A 15,860-nucleotide genomic window follows, 5' to 3' on the forward strand; every position below is an offset into this window, starting at 1 on the left:
TTGACAGTGGCATGCTGCATGCTTTACTAGTATTTAGTGTTCATCTATTTTAGAGTGGCCATTGGCCTAAGTCACTGTCAGACAGTAAGCATTTTTTTTAACTGACTCTCAAGTGATTTAAATCTTACAGACTGCGACGTATTAGGTGCTTTCATGGGGCTCTCAGAATGATTTCTACTGCCTGTTACCATTTGTTGGCTTAGATCATATTTTCTACCGTGGAAAAGCTTTCCCTACAACCCTTTTCTTGCTCATATCCTCTGATGTTCATGGCTACATGACCACTGCTGTTGTCCTTGTTCGTGACATGAGTCACAGTTGTCGTATTGTCTGGAGCAGCTCCCCTCACCCAGTCTTTGATCTGGATCTAGTGTGCATGCTGGAGACCATAGTCTTTGCAGAAAGATTATATGGTCCTTGTGTGAGAAGAAACATATCCAGTGCAATTAGGGAAAAAAAACTCTAAAGGGACAGTATAAGGGCTTTGTTTTCAGTTTGTTTGGTGGGAGTTTTTCTGGTGTCATTCACCACCCCCCCAAGTAGTCATCTTCCTAAATGCATAAATACATATGGGACAGCTTTTTTTTCAGAGATGCTCACTTTGGATTCTTGACGTTCTGGTATCTTGCGTGCCATAGATAAACTCATTTCACTGGTAATGAAGCTCTGAAACAGAGACTCTGCATACGCATATATGCATAAATAAAAACTCTTTGTAAAATGATAACATTTTGTATGTTCATTAATCAACATCCTATCTGAAGTATATACTGAAGAGCTACTAAAGGTTTCTGTAGTATCAAAAAATTTTGCTTCCAAATAAACAGAAATGCAGAGAAATTTTTCAAGATCGAACACAGGGGCAATAGTAGCACCAGTGTTAAACCTCAGGTAGCTCTTGCTTCTAATCCTCAATTTAGTCATCTAGCTAAATTCATTGAGTCTTTGGAACAACCCAAAAACCCCTAGCGCTAATATTTAGATCATGTAGCTGTTTGAGATTCAACAAAGTTCAAAAGGATCCTTCTAGTGTAATAAAATCTAGTTTTATGTGCCAGCTTTTGCAGATATGTTTTTGCAGAACAGTTGTATAGGTTAGTGCATTTTAAGAGACTCAATTCCATTGTGGTATTCAAATAATAAAATCAACTATTATGAGAAACTCCTAACTTTGGGAATGCTGTTGAAAAGCAATTACATTCAACTTACATGTAATAAAACTTAGTTAATTTAGTGAAATGGGGGGCACAAAACCAATTTGGATAAATGTGTATTTTTAATGAGTGGATGTCTTATTCATGCAATAAGCATTGGCGACTGTATCTTCATCCCAAATAATCAAACCCCTTTCAGATAATCAAATAAACAAAGTTCTTTTATATTTTTACTTTTTTACCAAGTATTGTAATATTCCATAATACTTAGGAAGTATTTTGAGATCACAGGATGAAAGATGGTATAGAAGTGCAATGTATTTATTGTTATTATTATTAACATTTGATGAGTCCCCGGCTTTTCTTTCAGGATTTTCTACTTATTTCAGTTGCACATTTTTAATTGCGTAGTGAAATGATGTAGTCATATCTCAGACTTGGTTTAATTGGAATTATTGATGTCTGAAGCAGCGCCCAGGCTGGGAAAACTGGGGTCTGATCAAAGTCTGCAACTAATGGTTTAGTGAAGTTAAAAATTCAGTCTGTAATTAAAAAAATGAAAGAGAGAGCGTGTGCTTTCAAAGTGCACATTTTATGCTAAGGAAACAGCCACTTCTTATTTATTTGGAAATACTCATTGCAGTATTTAAAAAGAAGGCTAACAGTAATGACTGAAGTTTTTAATCCTGAATATTTGTTGAGTTTTTCACCTGGAAGATTTTACTGGATGCAACACTGTGCTTACATACCTGCTAGTATACTTTATTCTCTTTAGTTGTATTTAGAACTGCATGTAAAACAGGAAGTTCATTTTAAGGTGGGTTTCAAGAGTTTTTGCAAAAAATTTTTTTTGTAATGGAAACCAAGAATTTTGAATTTTCCATGGGGGAATTTTTTTAGCTTGATTGGAAGTACATATAAACGTTTACAGTTTTTAAGTGTGTTATAACATATAGAACAAATAAGTTTAACATTAAAATGAAGGGCCTGATTCGAGTTGACGAAAAAACCCAGAAGGTTTTAAGCAGTCAGTATTACCTTTTGAAAGGCTGTATCTCGTCTCCTTGACTACTGAGGGTGCACAGGACAGTCGTTGAGCATCTCTAGTCAGGTGGGATGAATCCTCACCTTCGTTCTGAATGTGTCAGTGAGATGTTTGGACTCTTGTGTTTGTTTAGCAAATTGTACTAGATTTTTTGCAACATTTTGACTCTGATTATTTAGTGCAATGAAATATGGTGCCGTCCAAGTTAACTGGGAAAACGCGCTTTTTTTGTGTTTCTCAAACTTACTGGATTGTGCATGGGAAATTACAGCAGCAAACTGCTTTTTATGACTCTGCACGTGGCGTGATGGAGTTTGGAAACTGGGTAAATTTAACTGCGCTGGGGGGCCAGGGAAGAGATGGAAGGTGGCGAGAGTTTCCTGGAGAAAGTTCAAGCAGACCAAAACAGAATGGTTTTTACTTGCATTAGGAACAAAAGGAGATAGGCTAAGTGATGCAAGAGTCTTGATTTCTCTTCTTAAACAACCCTTCCAGTCTTTTGTTACTTGATATCTTTTGCGTAGGGTCTTTTTGTATACCCTTCTTATTACCAGAAAGAAATACCTACGCTCCAAGACGGATGGGGATCTTCCATTGAATGAGAGCAGTTGCAATCTAGTGCGCTGTGTGGAAGACCCACCACAAATTTAATCCTTTTTATGAAACTGTGTTCATATGTCCTCCCAAAGTGTGCGTTTTTATCATTTGCACTGTATTGATCAGCACTTCCTGAACCATTTTCTTCCCTAATTAAGGATGCAGAGCTTTACATTATTCCGCTTACAATCTCAAGAGCTCTTTTTACACTGCTTGTTTGGGGATTTGCTTCCTTGGGAGAGTTTATTACTGTATGAATGAAAATGCTTTTCTGAAGCTGCTAATCATTTCAAGATTTAAAAAAAACTAATTGAGAATATTTCGCGTTATTATTAAACTCTCAGAGGTGCTATAGGGCGGGCACACTATTATAATCTAAACCTGCAATTTGGCTTTGCTTCTTGTGCCCTTTGGCACAATGGTGTACATGGGAATTTTGAGGAGAACGGCCGACACTCCCCCACCCCGGCCACAGTGAAGAAAATGTGCTTTTTATCATTTTCTCATCAGCTGCTGCCTCCTGTTAGCAGTGAAATTGTTTTGACAAGTGTTATTTTGTCTGAACCATATTCGATTATGGAAGGGCTCAAACTAATCAAAAGAACTTCCTAACATTGTGGACTATTGGGCTGCAATATAATCTTCCCAATGAAGTGGAGGAGGACTCCTCATGTGAGTCATTTTAAAATTGGTTGAGGCAAATCACCGAAGAATGTATGGTAGGGAGCATTTATTCTCTGTCACAGGATGCGCTAGATAAGATAATAGGCTATTTCTATGACTTTTTGATGTTGAACTTTAGCATTTCAAGTGCTAGATAGAGTGATATATTGGTTATGCATTGTACCAAAGACTGTGCATGCAGTAGTCTGCTAGCATTGGATAATAATGCTAAGGCTCATCAACGAAGCTTTTATACATAGAGCCAGTGTCATATCGAATGATTCTTTTTGCGCAATCCACTGGATTGCAGACAATTGGTACATTGGGTAGAGAACGCTGTTTGTCTGTGTCCTGCTTTATAAGAGGTTGCATTCATCTTTTGTAGCTCTGATGAACCAATTTGCAGCCTGCGTCCAGTTTACTTTAGCAGTTTTCTTTAGAGTGAGCATTCCTTCTGAGACAGAATCAAAGAATGACAGAATGGTTGAGGTTGGAAGGGACCTCTGGACGTCATCTTGTCCAACTCCGCTACTCAGGCAAGGCCATCTAAAGCCAGTTGCCCAGGACCCTGTCCAGACAGCTTTTGAATATCTCCAAGGATGGAGGCTCCGCAACTGCTCTGGGCAACCTGTGCCAGTGCTCAGTCGCTCTTACGGTAAAAAAAAAAGTGTTTCCTGATGTTCAGAGGGAACCTCCCGTGTTTCAGTTTGTGCTCGTTGCCTCTGGTCCTGTCACTGGGCACCATTGAAAAGAGCCTGGCCCTGTCCTCTTTGTACCCTCCCTTTGGGTATTTATATGCATTGGTAAGATCCCCCCAGAGCCTGCTCTTCTCTAGGCTAAACAGTCCCAGCTCTCTCAGCCTTTCCTCATATGTGACATGCTCCAGACCCTTACTCATCCTTGTGGCCCTTCATTGAAGTCTCTTCAGTATGACAAGTCTCTCTCGTACTGGGGAGGCCAGAACTGGACCCAGCACTCCAGGTGTGGCCTCACCAGCGCTGAGCAGAGGGGAAGGATCAGCTCTCTCGACCTGCTGGCAATGCTTTGCCTAATGCAGCCAAAGATACCATTTGCCTTCTTTACAGCAGGGTCACCTTGCTGGTTCATGTTCAGCTTGCTGTCCACCAGGACCCCCAGGTCCTTTTCTGCCAAGCTGCTTTCCAGCTGGTTGGCTCCCATCAACTATTTTGTTTTAACATATATGCCCCTTAGGTAATTCTTCTCAAATTTTGTGATCTTGGCAACGAATGTGCAACTCTTTAATTGCAGCATGCCAAAATCAATTGCTGGGTTTTTTGGGTTGGTTGGTTGGTTGGTTGGTTGGTTTTTTTTAAATTCTGGTTGATATATTAATCTTTTTATCACGTATTTAATGTTTTTAGCCACGCAGATTTTCTGAAATGTAATTCTGCAATCTCTAGTGTTTTTAGTATGATCTCACCATTGTCAATGTAATTGTAATGTCATTGTAAATTAAATTAATCTGAATTTACAGAAGTTATGCTTTGAACTGGCTTAAAGCAGCTTTGTGCATAAAAATACTGTGCTGTTAAGGATGGATTTGAACTTTTTTTTAATTTTAAATCTACATAATCCTAGCTGTGTAAAAGTATACCTCTGTCTGCTGAGGGCTTCATTGATTACAGTCTATTGACACGATAGACCTCTCCTGTTGATCTTGTTCTCTCATTTTATTCTAGTATGCATATCTAATATTCTGAATAGCTGCTCATGTATAATATAGGCAGATGCGACTCCAGTATCACAATTTAATTGAATTATTAATCAGGGATGAAGATACTGAACACTCTTCAAAAATAAAGCCCATGTTCATGAGTCATGAAGGGAGTGTAGGTTGGCCTTGCCTCTGTCTGGTTATTTGAGAACACTTTTATAGGGAATAGAGAAATGGTGACCTGAATGACAGGACAGTGGACTGGAATTACAGAATTGAAGAGCTTCTCGCACATGGGTTTGGGCAACTTTGGGCAATTCACTGTATCTCTCTGCCTTAGTTCTCTCAGCTGTAAATTGCACATGATATCTCTCTATTCTACTGTAGGAAATGTTAAAAACAAATTGAATAAATACTGTACTAGTGGTCTGCAGTTGAGTTTCTACCAGAAATGCTACCAGATTGAGTTACATGGGTAACCTTAGCATGGAGATTACCCGCTATTTCTACCTCTTTCTGCCTAAGTAGGTAGAAAAAGAATAACTTCAGGGTCCTGACAAAGTGCTCTGGTAGGTTTAGGAAGAGCATGATGTCATGAGAGTATGAGAGGTGCGTTCCTGGAGAACTGTGGGATGGTGCCAGCAGGTCCAAGGTGCGAGTAAGCAATGAGCTAAACTTCTGTCCTGAAGTTGTGAGGCATCAGTCCAGCAATGGTTGAGGTTTGCAAGCAGGCTCTTTTGAACTATGTGTTCCCTGCACCTTCCTCCAAGCCAGCTACATCAAGCGTGATGGCAGTGTCCTTACAAGACATAGGAAGAGCCCAAATACAATAAACGTTGGGCTAATAGCCCTGCTGCTTTCAGGAGGATGTAATTTGAAAGACATGTTGACCATAGGCCTCAAATTTGACAGTCTCTGCCTCAGTTTGAAACTTAACCTATTAATTGTGAAGTCAGTCTGTTCCTGGCTTGTAGAGTGATAATTAAAATCCTGTTTGCAATGGAAACTCAATATGAAACTAAATAGGAAACTAAACTCAGGAACTAAATATGAAATAATTCTTCACCCTGCCTAGTATATTCCTGCCACGCTTTCCGTTGAGCAATCTGGCTGCAATTCTTATTTCCTACATCACCCAGCAATCTTTAAATATGAGAATAAAACCCTCTTGTTTCAGCTCCAGTGTTGTGAAGTGACATTTATTTGGACCATCCAGGACCTTTAGGTTGCATACTCCAAGTGTGCTGCAATATTTAGCATACAAATAGAGAAATACAAGGGTGTGAGAGAGACATGCGCTAAACTGATAAAGACATCATTTTGGAGTGTGTATTAAAAATTAATTTCAGTAAATTAGATGTTATATATTAAAAGAATTAATCTTAAAAATTGCTGGTACAACTAGTCTGTGTTATTATTCCGATACGAATTTAATTCCATTTATTATTGTTAAACTCATCATTCTAAATTTGCACATGAGTTTCAGATGATTAAAAATCTTGATAACACCAATCCAGAATTACACAATAAAGCATGTTACAGCTGTTCTTTAATTATAATGAGTGGTGGGCACACCTTTCATCCCTGAAAGCCATTTAGTACCATTAAACTGTTGCGTGGGTTTGATTATTCATGAATTTGAGTTGTATTCACTATCTCAACAAATTTAAAGTTTTATGGTTTACTGCTGTATCCTCAAAATAGAAAAATGGAGCAAAGCCTGTACCATTTATTCAGGCAAAACTACTCCTGCCTGAGAAGGAACTGCAAAGGCCAATATAAATATAATGCAATTAAAATCAGGCTGTGAAAACAGCCGTGACTGCTGAGGAGAGAGAAATATGTTATTTGGTGCTGATTGTTTGCCCAAAATCTCCTAATGAGTTAAAATGAAAGTAATTAAAAAAGAGGCTAAATGTCAAGGAAAAATTTCCTGAGCAACTATTCCAAAGCCTGCTACTAGCTCCAGTTAGAGAGAGGGGGAATCTGTACCTCCTGAGACACTTACAGCTACGAGACAAGAAATTGATGATTAAAAATGTCGATAGATAGGGCTCAGACAGATGTCTTTCCTGTCCTTTCTGATTTTTGGTATCTCTGTAGTCTTAAGAATGAACTGGCCCCATGAGATTGAGCAACAGCCAGGAGTCATTATTCAAATGTAACTAAATTATATAGTTATCTGTGTTCTTCTAAGTTACCATTTGTTTAATAGCTAAATTGCTGTCCCATTGCTGTATCATTGGTATTTCAGGCACGCTGCGTTGTAAACCTGTGACAAGGTCAGAGTGTCGTAGCCCCTTCTACTTTGCGCTGGGAAAAATCTCGCAGACTTTAAGGGTGGCCGATGTCGGTGTATTTCTGCTTTGTATTGCATATATCTAAAAATAAATGCAGGCCCTTCTTGATAACTGTGGCGGCCTGTCAAAGCTAATGTAGAGATTTAATAGTATAGCCACTATAAGAGTTAATAATAAAGGATAAAATTCAGCCTTTATATAAGTTTATGTAAAACAGTAGAATTCTTATTTGCTTACATGAACTGAATTTGGCATAAAGGTAGGCAGGTGGGAGATTTTTTGAGAGAGAGAGAGAGAGAATTTTTCATCTCTGCTCATCCAAAGCGATTGTCTTTGCTTTCAGGGTTTATTTGAAGTAGTCGAATGACTCCTTTGCAGCGGGGAAGCTGTTTGCATAGTGCTGGCAGTGATATCCCTTTCTCGCTATCTCTGTCTTGTGGAAGCGAGGCTCGTGCGAGAGGAGGAGATGAGAAGAGGCCGTATTGTACGTACAACTTACGCCTCGGCTGGCTGGGTGAATTTTTCTGGTGTTTTTATGTTGAAGAAAACTACTCTAAGGTGGAAAACAAAGCTGTAATGCTCTGGAGTTAACTGTCAGGGTACGATTTTAATTCAGGAAGCTTGAGACCTGTGTGATCCTTTCTTGTTAGTACAGGCTTTCCCTGCTTTTAGGTCTCCTGATCAACAGAGAGCTAAAGATACGGATCTTATCTTTTTTGCATGAAAAAGAGCGCAGTAAGAGTTTGATGAACAGACACTTTTATAATAAAACTCTTCTGTCTCATTGGAGCTGTAGATTGCTAGCTATTACATGATGCTGAACAGTTTTCCTTTCAGTATTATCACGCAGTGACTTAAATGTGATGAAGCATTAGAAAAGATTGAATTATTTTAATTTTACTTTTTCACTGGGTTCTGAAGCCATTGTGTTTTATTTGGAGGTAAATTATCCTATTTATCTTGTCTGCATAAATACCTTTATGAATAATGCAAGAAGCTGGGATGGTAAAAGTAAAAATTACAGACCTGTCCTTAAAGGACAGGATTAACATTCTGCAAGTGCTCATTCAAAAGCAACTGTTGCCTTTATTCTACAATACAAAAATGTGCCATTTTTGAGCTTTTGCAAAGCCGTTATAGTGGAGTGTTGCCAGATCCATTAACAATTCTGTACTAATGACAGTTAAATAACTGAGTGGGGTAAAAGCGAGCAGTGGAACGGTCTATACAGGATCTCCTTTTACGTGGATGCTGTAAGAAGGCTTGAATGAAAAAACTGCAAAAATAGTTCCATGGGGGTAAGAGCAGCGATGTCTTACATTGCATTAGAAAAGGCTTTTCATTTCAGCTAGAAATGAAAACTATTTCACTTAATGCAAAGGTAGTGCAGATATTTAGCCAAAGACTACAGAAGCAAATTAAGGTTATGGGAAATTTTCAGTGCCCAAAGAAATACTAAATTTGCCGTTTCTCACGAGCACTCTTTTAGACTGTCTAGCTATTAACGCAGATATACAGAAAGCCCGTACAAATCTGTGAGTCGGTGAACCTGTTTTCACTGACTTCTGTGAGCGTGGCTTAGCCGCGTGGGATGACGAGGTGAAGATGCGCGTGTAAAGGCTCAGGCTCCGCCATCCGTGGCGGGATGCTGCGATGCTGCGAGGAGGCAGAGCCCGGAGCCCCGCGCGCTCGCTCTGCTGCCAGGAGCGTTGAGGGCAGGCGAGACCTAAAGCGTGGGAATGCAGCCAAAAAATGTCCACCCGTTGTTTCCTCTGGCCTGTGTCCTCCCCGAATTTCTGAACGGGTTTTTCTGCGCTCCTTTGAAGAATGATTATCATTTTGGTACTGTTTGCACTCTCAGGTCAGAGGTATACACTTTCCTTTCAGCTTCACATAACTTTATGAAGAAAGGGTATATAGTGTATTCTGGTAAGCACCTGCACACACAAAACACGCACACATGCAAATAGCGCATATATAGCTCAAATCGTATAGCAAAACCCAAAACCAGACTTTGATAAAAATATATTCATCCTGCGGCAAGTATGCAAATATAGTGCTAGGATCTAAAGATGGAAAAGCAAAGATGAAGAAAGGTGAATTGATTCTAATTCCCTGAACTGGCCATTATGTATAGCAACATCTTCCTATGCAGAAAAAGTCCAAAAAGGGGTTTTCAAAAGCCATAGTATGTCCAGATGGAAATGGTCTATTAGGTGAACTAAGTACTGTCACGGTATATGATACACCATTTTATAAAGCTGTTAGTTGCAGTTCCCTCTTGGTATTATGAGCATCTTAAATCATTCTGAGTTTCTAAAACAAATCCATAATATTTTCTTATACCTGCGGAGATATGTTTATACATCTGCTACAAATAATGCACAAGACCACAGGAGAAGCTTACAGACCTAATCATAATATTTTCTCCCCTTTTGCTCTTTATGTACATCATTTTAAGCATGGAAATAAGAAACTGCGATGTATTAGACAAATGGAGAAGCTGCTAATGGTTTTCCCTGTTTATACCACTCTTCGTGCATATTATATTACATGGCGCTGCTGCTGCTGTGTTGCCGAAGGAATACTAACTTGCTGCAGAAGCAGGGGAAGGATTGCGTCCCCGTTGTCCTCCCCGCACCATGAGCCCAGCCCAGCCCACCTCCAGCACGCACACCCACCCACGCGCAGGCAGAAGGCTGGGCTGAGGAGCAAGGAGGAGCGCTGAGTTTAACCCAACGAGGAGGGGAGCAGGGCACCCCTGGAAATGGCTCTGGGTGAGGAGAGGCAGTGGTAGGGAGCAGGGCTTGAAGGATTTTTTTTTTTTTTTTTTTTTTAACTAGTTGCTTCTGCATCAATGGTGTCTTTCATGGGAGATTTTCCCAAAGCAGCCCGCGCAGCACCTCCTTTTCCCTTGCTCTCTGTCCGTGGCATGGGTAGGGCAGTGCTGGTGTAACTCCACCGGTTTAAGGAGATCAAGGAAGTAAAGGAAGAACCTATACAACTCAAGGCGAGTCCAGTTTTCCCAGCTCTGCTGGTTTAAGAAATTGGTTTGTGTCTCCCTAAACATCAGTGGACAAAAGCTATAGACACGTATGGTACGGCCACAATAAAGTCATCTAGTCTTGAAATAGTTCTATATATTTTTCTACTTTTCTGACATAATCTAGAGACTCATACACTGACGCTCTTCTTCCGTGAAGTTAACTGCTGTTTAGTTTTGGTATCCTGGCAGACAGGCTTTCTGAAAAGTAATCTACCAGTCAATTAGTATCCTACACCATGAGCCTAAATCAAATACACTTTCAAAAGGGCTCAAGTTTAGAAATGAACTTTAGGAAAACTCTATTGATTTTGTAAATTAAAAATGCAAAATTGAATGGATAGAGGTCCAGTAGAGGACTGACCCGAGGAAGCAATCTTTAAACAGGAACGTTCTCTGATTCAACGCTGGGAAAGAGAAGCAAGCAAGAAGAAGGATTCATTTGCAATTGACCTGCAATAGCAAAGTCATTCGCTTTCCAAATAGGATTAAACTTGTTCCATCAGCCATGACATGTGAAAAGATCATGGTTATAAATTCCATTTGCTGTAATGAATTGAAAGTGTCTGAGTTTGCAAGCAGCACTCATCGTTGATGGACAGCTAGATTTGTGCAGTGTTTTAACACTAAAATTAGCTTCTATAAAATAAAAAGTACAGAAAAGGTGGCAGCAGTGACAGATTTTAAAGCATAAAAAAATTGACTTTATTGTTAGATGGAAGCTGAATAAAGCTAGAAATAAATAGTGGTTATAACCCTGTTATGTAGATAACTTGCTTCATTCGTGAGTGAGGGTGAACACAAAACTGGAAAAAGGCATTTGTTTAGGTTTCGCAGCCATATTTCAACAAGAATAAATATTGTTACTTAAATGAGGAAAAATGGAACTTTTCTATGGTATTGCTTGTAAGATGTAAGAAAATGGAATTGTATTGAAGGATGTTTCATTCAAATCAATTTCAGCATACATCAACATGACTCCACTGCAGTCCATGAAACCATATTGGTGTATGTACTTTGTAAATTGAGATAAAAGCTACGCTCTGTGGCTACTTAATAACCCTAACTCAGTCTTGCATCAGGATCGTGAGACATTTGTCCTTTGATGCTTGCAGAACTAAATTCAGTTTCAGAGCCTATTCTCCCCGAATTTGTGTGTTTGGTGTACACAATTTTATGCATATTTTAAATGTGCCGATTGCCAAGAAAAAAAGCTCAGTGGGTGAAAATGGCTAATGTTTGTGAATAATTTGAGATTCATTTTAATTGATAAGGTACCCAGCTGAAAATTGTCCAAATTTTTTTTTCTTTTTAAAAAAAAGCTCGAGCTAAACAGAGGAATGAGAATATAATAGCTTCTTAAATTACCGCAAGGTTAACATATAATTAATTTGCTAATTTTAATTACAACCCTACAAAATGTGCTGAAAAATGCTCAAAGGGGAGAAGCAGCCAGGTGCCAGCCGTGATTAACCAAGGTTACTAGCAATTATGAGATCTTTATTGCCCGTGTTACAGAAATTTTAAAAACTCCTTTATAAAAACAGCACATTCATGGAAACTCAGCAGGGTTTTCATCTTGCTGTACCTTTCCATTGCTACGGACTTGCTGTCATTTGCCTCACTCTTTTCCAGCTAAATGTTTTATTGCAGCTGAAACACGGACTGCCTTTTCTGTTTGTCACACGCTGTTATACCTGGACTAGGTATTTATGGGGAACGTATAAACAAAAGAGATTAACAATTGTTTGCGAAGCGTTCTGAGCACCTGAAGTGCCAGATAGCTGCAGATATCGCAGCTGAACACTAGAAATACAAATCCTGAAGAAAATGCTTTTTCTTTCCAAGGTGTCCTGGGACGTGCAGTTTGTGAAGCAGGAATATTGCTGAAACTGCCTTTTCAGTGGAGAACCTGCTCTGCACTGCTCTATGTGCAGAGGCAAACGTAACTTCTGAGTTAAAGAAAAACAAACAAAGAAAGAACAAAAAAATCTGCATGTTTGCTTTGCGTTTTAATCAAATCACGGTGTAAGCGAATGTCTTGTATGTATCAAATACCATGATGTATTATTGTTCTTTTTTATTGTTGTTATGTGAGTCATGTTTTAAGTGTCTGTTGTTTGGAACCGTAATAAACCTTGATCCATCTATTAAAGGAAGACTTTGATTTAAAAAAAAAAAAAAAAAAAAAAAAAAAAAGAAAAAACCAACAACATAAAAAAAACAAACAAACCTAAAGCATTGGTGTCGAAGGAAATTAATTTCCTGGCTGGCTTGTGTTTTTCTCTGAGGCAGATATTGATGAGTGTGCAGAGGGGATCATTGAGTGTCACAACCATTCACGCTGTGTTAACCTCCCAGGGTGGTACCACTGTGAGTGCAGAAGCGGTTTCCATGACAATGGAAGCTATTCTCTTTCCGGGGAGTCCTGTGTTGGTAAGCAATGATCAGCATAGCGCTTTTTTTTTTTTTTTTTCTCCTTCTGCATGGTGTTATAAAGTGACTATTGAGACACTGTCCTGAGCAGTTACTGTGTTTAAGGCTAAAATGAGAATGCAAGCGAGCGTGTCTGTGTTTGTCAGCATCCCCAGCCACGCAGCGTGGGTGCTGGTTCAAGACGCGTCACGTTCTTGAATGGTTATTGCAAGAGGGAGGCAGTCGGAGCTCCAAAGTGTGACTTTCTGCGCCTCGCCATTTATCATAATAAGTTGCTCTAAAACCTGAAGTGAAAGTAGGCTTTCTGGGGAGCATGGCAGGCCACGAAAGGCAAAGAGTGGGTTTTCTGTTTTCAGATTTCAACAGAGTGATATGAGAACACGTTTGGGGTGTGGCTGTGTTGCTTTGATTTGTTTGTTTTACGTTGCTTGGCATCTTCATCGTTTTATTTTTAGAATTACGCAAATAGCATCCCTCACTGTATGCACCGTGTTTGCAGAATAAAGCCCTGAGAGCATGAACGGAGAGGATTTTCAAAGGGTGCAGAGGAATTTGTAGGTTGTTTCTATGGGAGGACGAAGGATGAGCCTCCAAGAGGATTTAGCGCTGGTTCTTGTAGTCTGGGTGCCCTTGACTGGCTGTAAGACTTTGTGTGCTACTGCAGCAAGTAAGCGGTAATAAAATCATAGTAAAGAATGGTAATTGTGGCTTACCTCTGCCTTAAGATTTTTCCACCCTTTTACTTATTCTCAGATGCCTTATACATAATTTCTATATGATATTTTATCAGATGAGTTTAAAACTATTTAGAAAGGACCCCATTTTAACTTTCTATAGAGATACAAATCCACTTGTCATAGTTCTATGTCCTTTCTTTGGAATTTCAGTTACTTCATCTCTACTCATTTCTGTGAATTTTCTATGAAAGTTTTTCTGCTGCTTCTGTGCAAGACTTTTTTTTAACACTGTAAGTTTCATTTATTATGTCCATAGGTGCAAAGGGCTCTTTCTAAGATTTAAAGTATACAATTAAAGTAAAAGTTAAAATAAGATTTTGTAATGAAAATATATAAATTTACTTGTAACTCGTAACAAACATTCCCATCTTTTACAAATTTTGGCTATTAGAAGTCCTTGGGATAAGATAGCATTGTGATTTAAAAATGCAGAGGAAAAATAATTATTTTCAAAACCAATATTTTGTAGATTGTCCAGCTATATTAGCTTTTTACACATTGTCCTAAGTTGACGGGCAGCTCAAAGTCACAGCAGTGAACCTTATTGGGGTGGCTGTGTGAAAAAAAAATGGCAGATTTTACAGCGTTTTGTGACTTAATAAATAAAACGCCACGTGAAAGCCATATATTCCTAACCAGATTCCCAAATGTTAAGAATTCTCCTCTGGCGCATTTAAATACTGTAAAAGGAATGATGGAGAGAGCAACGTTGAATAAACTCGCTTCGTGAGAAGTCAAAGCAACATGACGTAACCTTCAAAAAGCCCTGAGGCGACTGGGGCTAAGGAGCGTTTGTAGCATCCTGATGCCTACCTGTGCTGCTTGCACGGGGGACCCCGTCCCTCGTCAGGCTGACCCTACGTAGCTGGTTTGGACGAAGAAGATTTAAGGCTCAGGCTGGTCTCGGGAGAAGACAGGTGCGTAGACAAGACTGTGGTTCTGAATGGCCCAGAGCTAGGCTCAGTCGCTGAAAAGGCCAGCGTTGCTTGCATCGCATCGCTATTAGAAGGAAGGGCGCTTGGCTACCTCACAGCAAAAAGGAGCCCCAAATGTTCTGTATTCTGTGGAGAATGAAGGGCTGAGTTTTCGTGAAAACAAACTGCCCTCGCTTTGACCCGCGCAGCAACGCTGGAAGTTCGTAAGGTGAGGTGCTCATCTTGCCATATGCAAGTTGTAAAGAGAATGTGAAATTAGCGGGGTTATTTTAACTAAATAGCTTTTCTGAACCATCTGCTGCAGAGTACCAGCGAGGAAGAGAATAAACCAGTTTATTTTATTTCGCTATACTGGTTAACCAATTAAAAATTAATTGAAAGATTCTGCTAACCCATATTGACAAAGAAATTTCAAACCACGATGTTTATTTTAAAATGCAATGAAGAGTTGGTTAAAATGACAGATAGATAGCACTACACGCTCTAGCTAAAACCCAGTTTCTTGAACACTGACTTTCATCACGTTACCGAGCTTGTTTGCATGGTGGAGTATTTAGAGTCAGGGCCAGAGTCATTCACTCTATTTCTGATAAAAGAGGGTTCATCTGCTTAGCAACAGCATTTTGTCCTGGCATATTTTATAGACTGTATACTGAAATCCTAGTGCGTACCTGAGGTGCATCTGGGCCATTGCCCTTCCATATGTTTTGAAACGTTTCGTCTTCGTCCCTGAAGGACAAAACTCGGAGAACAATAAATAGGTTAAGAACGTAAGTAAAAAAAACATTAAACCCTCCCCCACAAAATAATAATAATAATAATAATAATAATAATAATAATAATAATAACAACATATGAAAATCATAAGGCAGTGGGAGGGAGCACTCAGCTCTGGCAGATTGCCCAAAGCCCAGGCAGCCGGTTGCTTTTGCTGGCTGCATTTGTGTATCTGTTGGTTAACCCCCTTTCCTTCCCCCTTTCCTTCTATGTCGGTGGTCTTCAAGCTGAGTCACCGCTTGCAGTGTCTCTGCAGTGCTTGCAGAACATTTAAAAAAATAACATCTGTTTGAGAAGTCTTGTGATACCTCAGTGCTTCTAAAAGCTTTATTCTCATTGACTATGAGAAAACAGTGGAGTTTGTCACCTAGCAAGGGACAAACGTGTAAATCAATGGATGCAGCGGGGAAGGTCGTAATATTGCGCCAGAGCTTGGGTAATAAGAATGTATGACTTGGCCTGGCCGCTTCAAGCTTGGGAAAATTCTTTCATTGCTCA

General features: G+C 39.5%; 1 protein-coding gene across 1 annotated transcript in view; it reads left to right on the forward strand.

Moving 5' to 3' along the window:
* The window catches only part of NELL1 (neural EGFL like 1), a 215,005-nt gene extending 202,081 nt beyond the window's left edge, over positions 1 to 12,924 (forward strand). The window contains exon 11 of the mRNA XM_075501602.1: positions 12,773 to 12,924. Coding sequence (XP_075357717.1) covers positions 12,773 to 12,924 — 152 coding nt within the window. The remainder of the gene's footprint in view (positions 1 to 12,772) is intronic.
* Positions 12,925 to 15,860: the final 2,936 nt, after the last annotated feature.

The sequence above is a fragment of the Mycteria americana genome, chromosome 5 (assembly GCF_035582795.1).
Source record: "Mycteria americana isolate JAX WOST 10 ecotype Jacksonville Zoo and Gardens chromosome 5, USCA_MyAme_1.0, whole genome shotgun sequence".
In the NCBI taxonomy this organism is placed as follows: Eukaryota; Metazoa; Chordata; class Aves; order Ciconiiformes; family Ciconiidae; genus Mycteria; species Mycteria americana.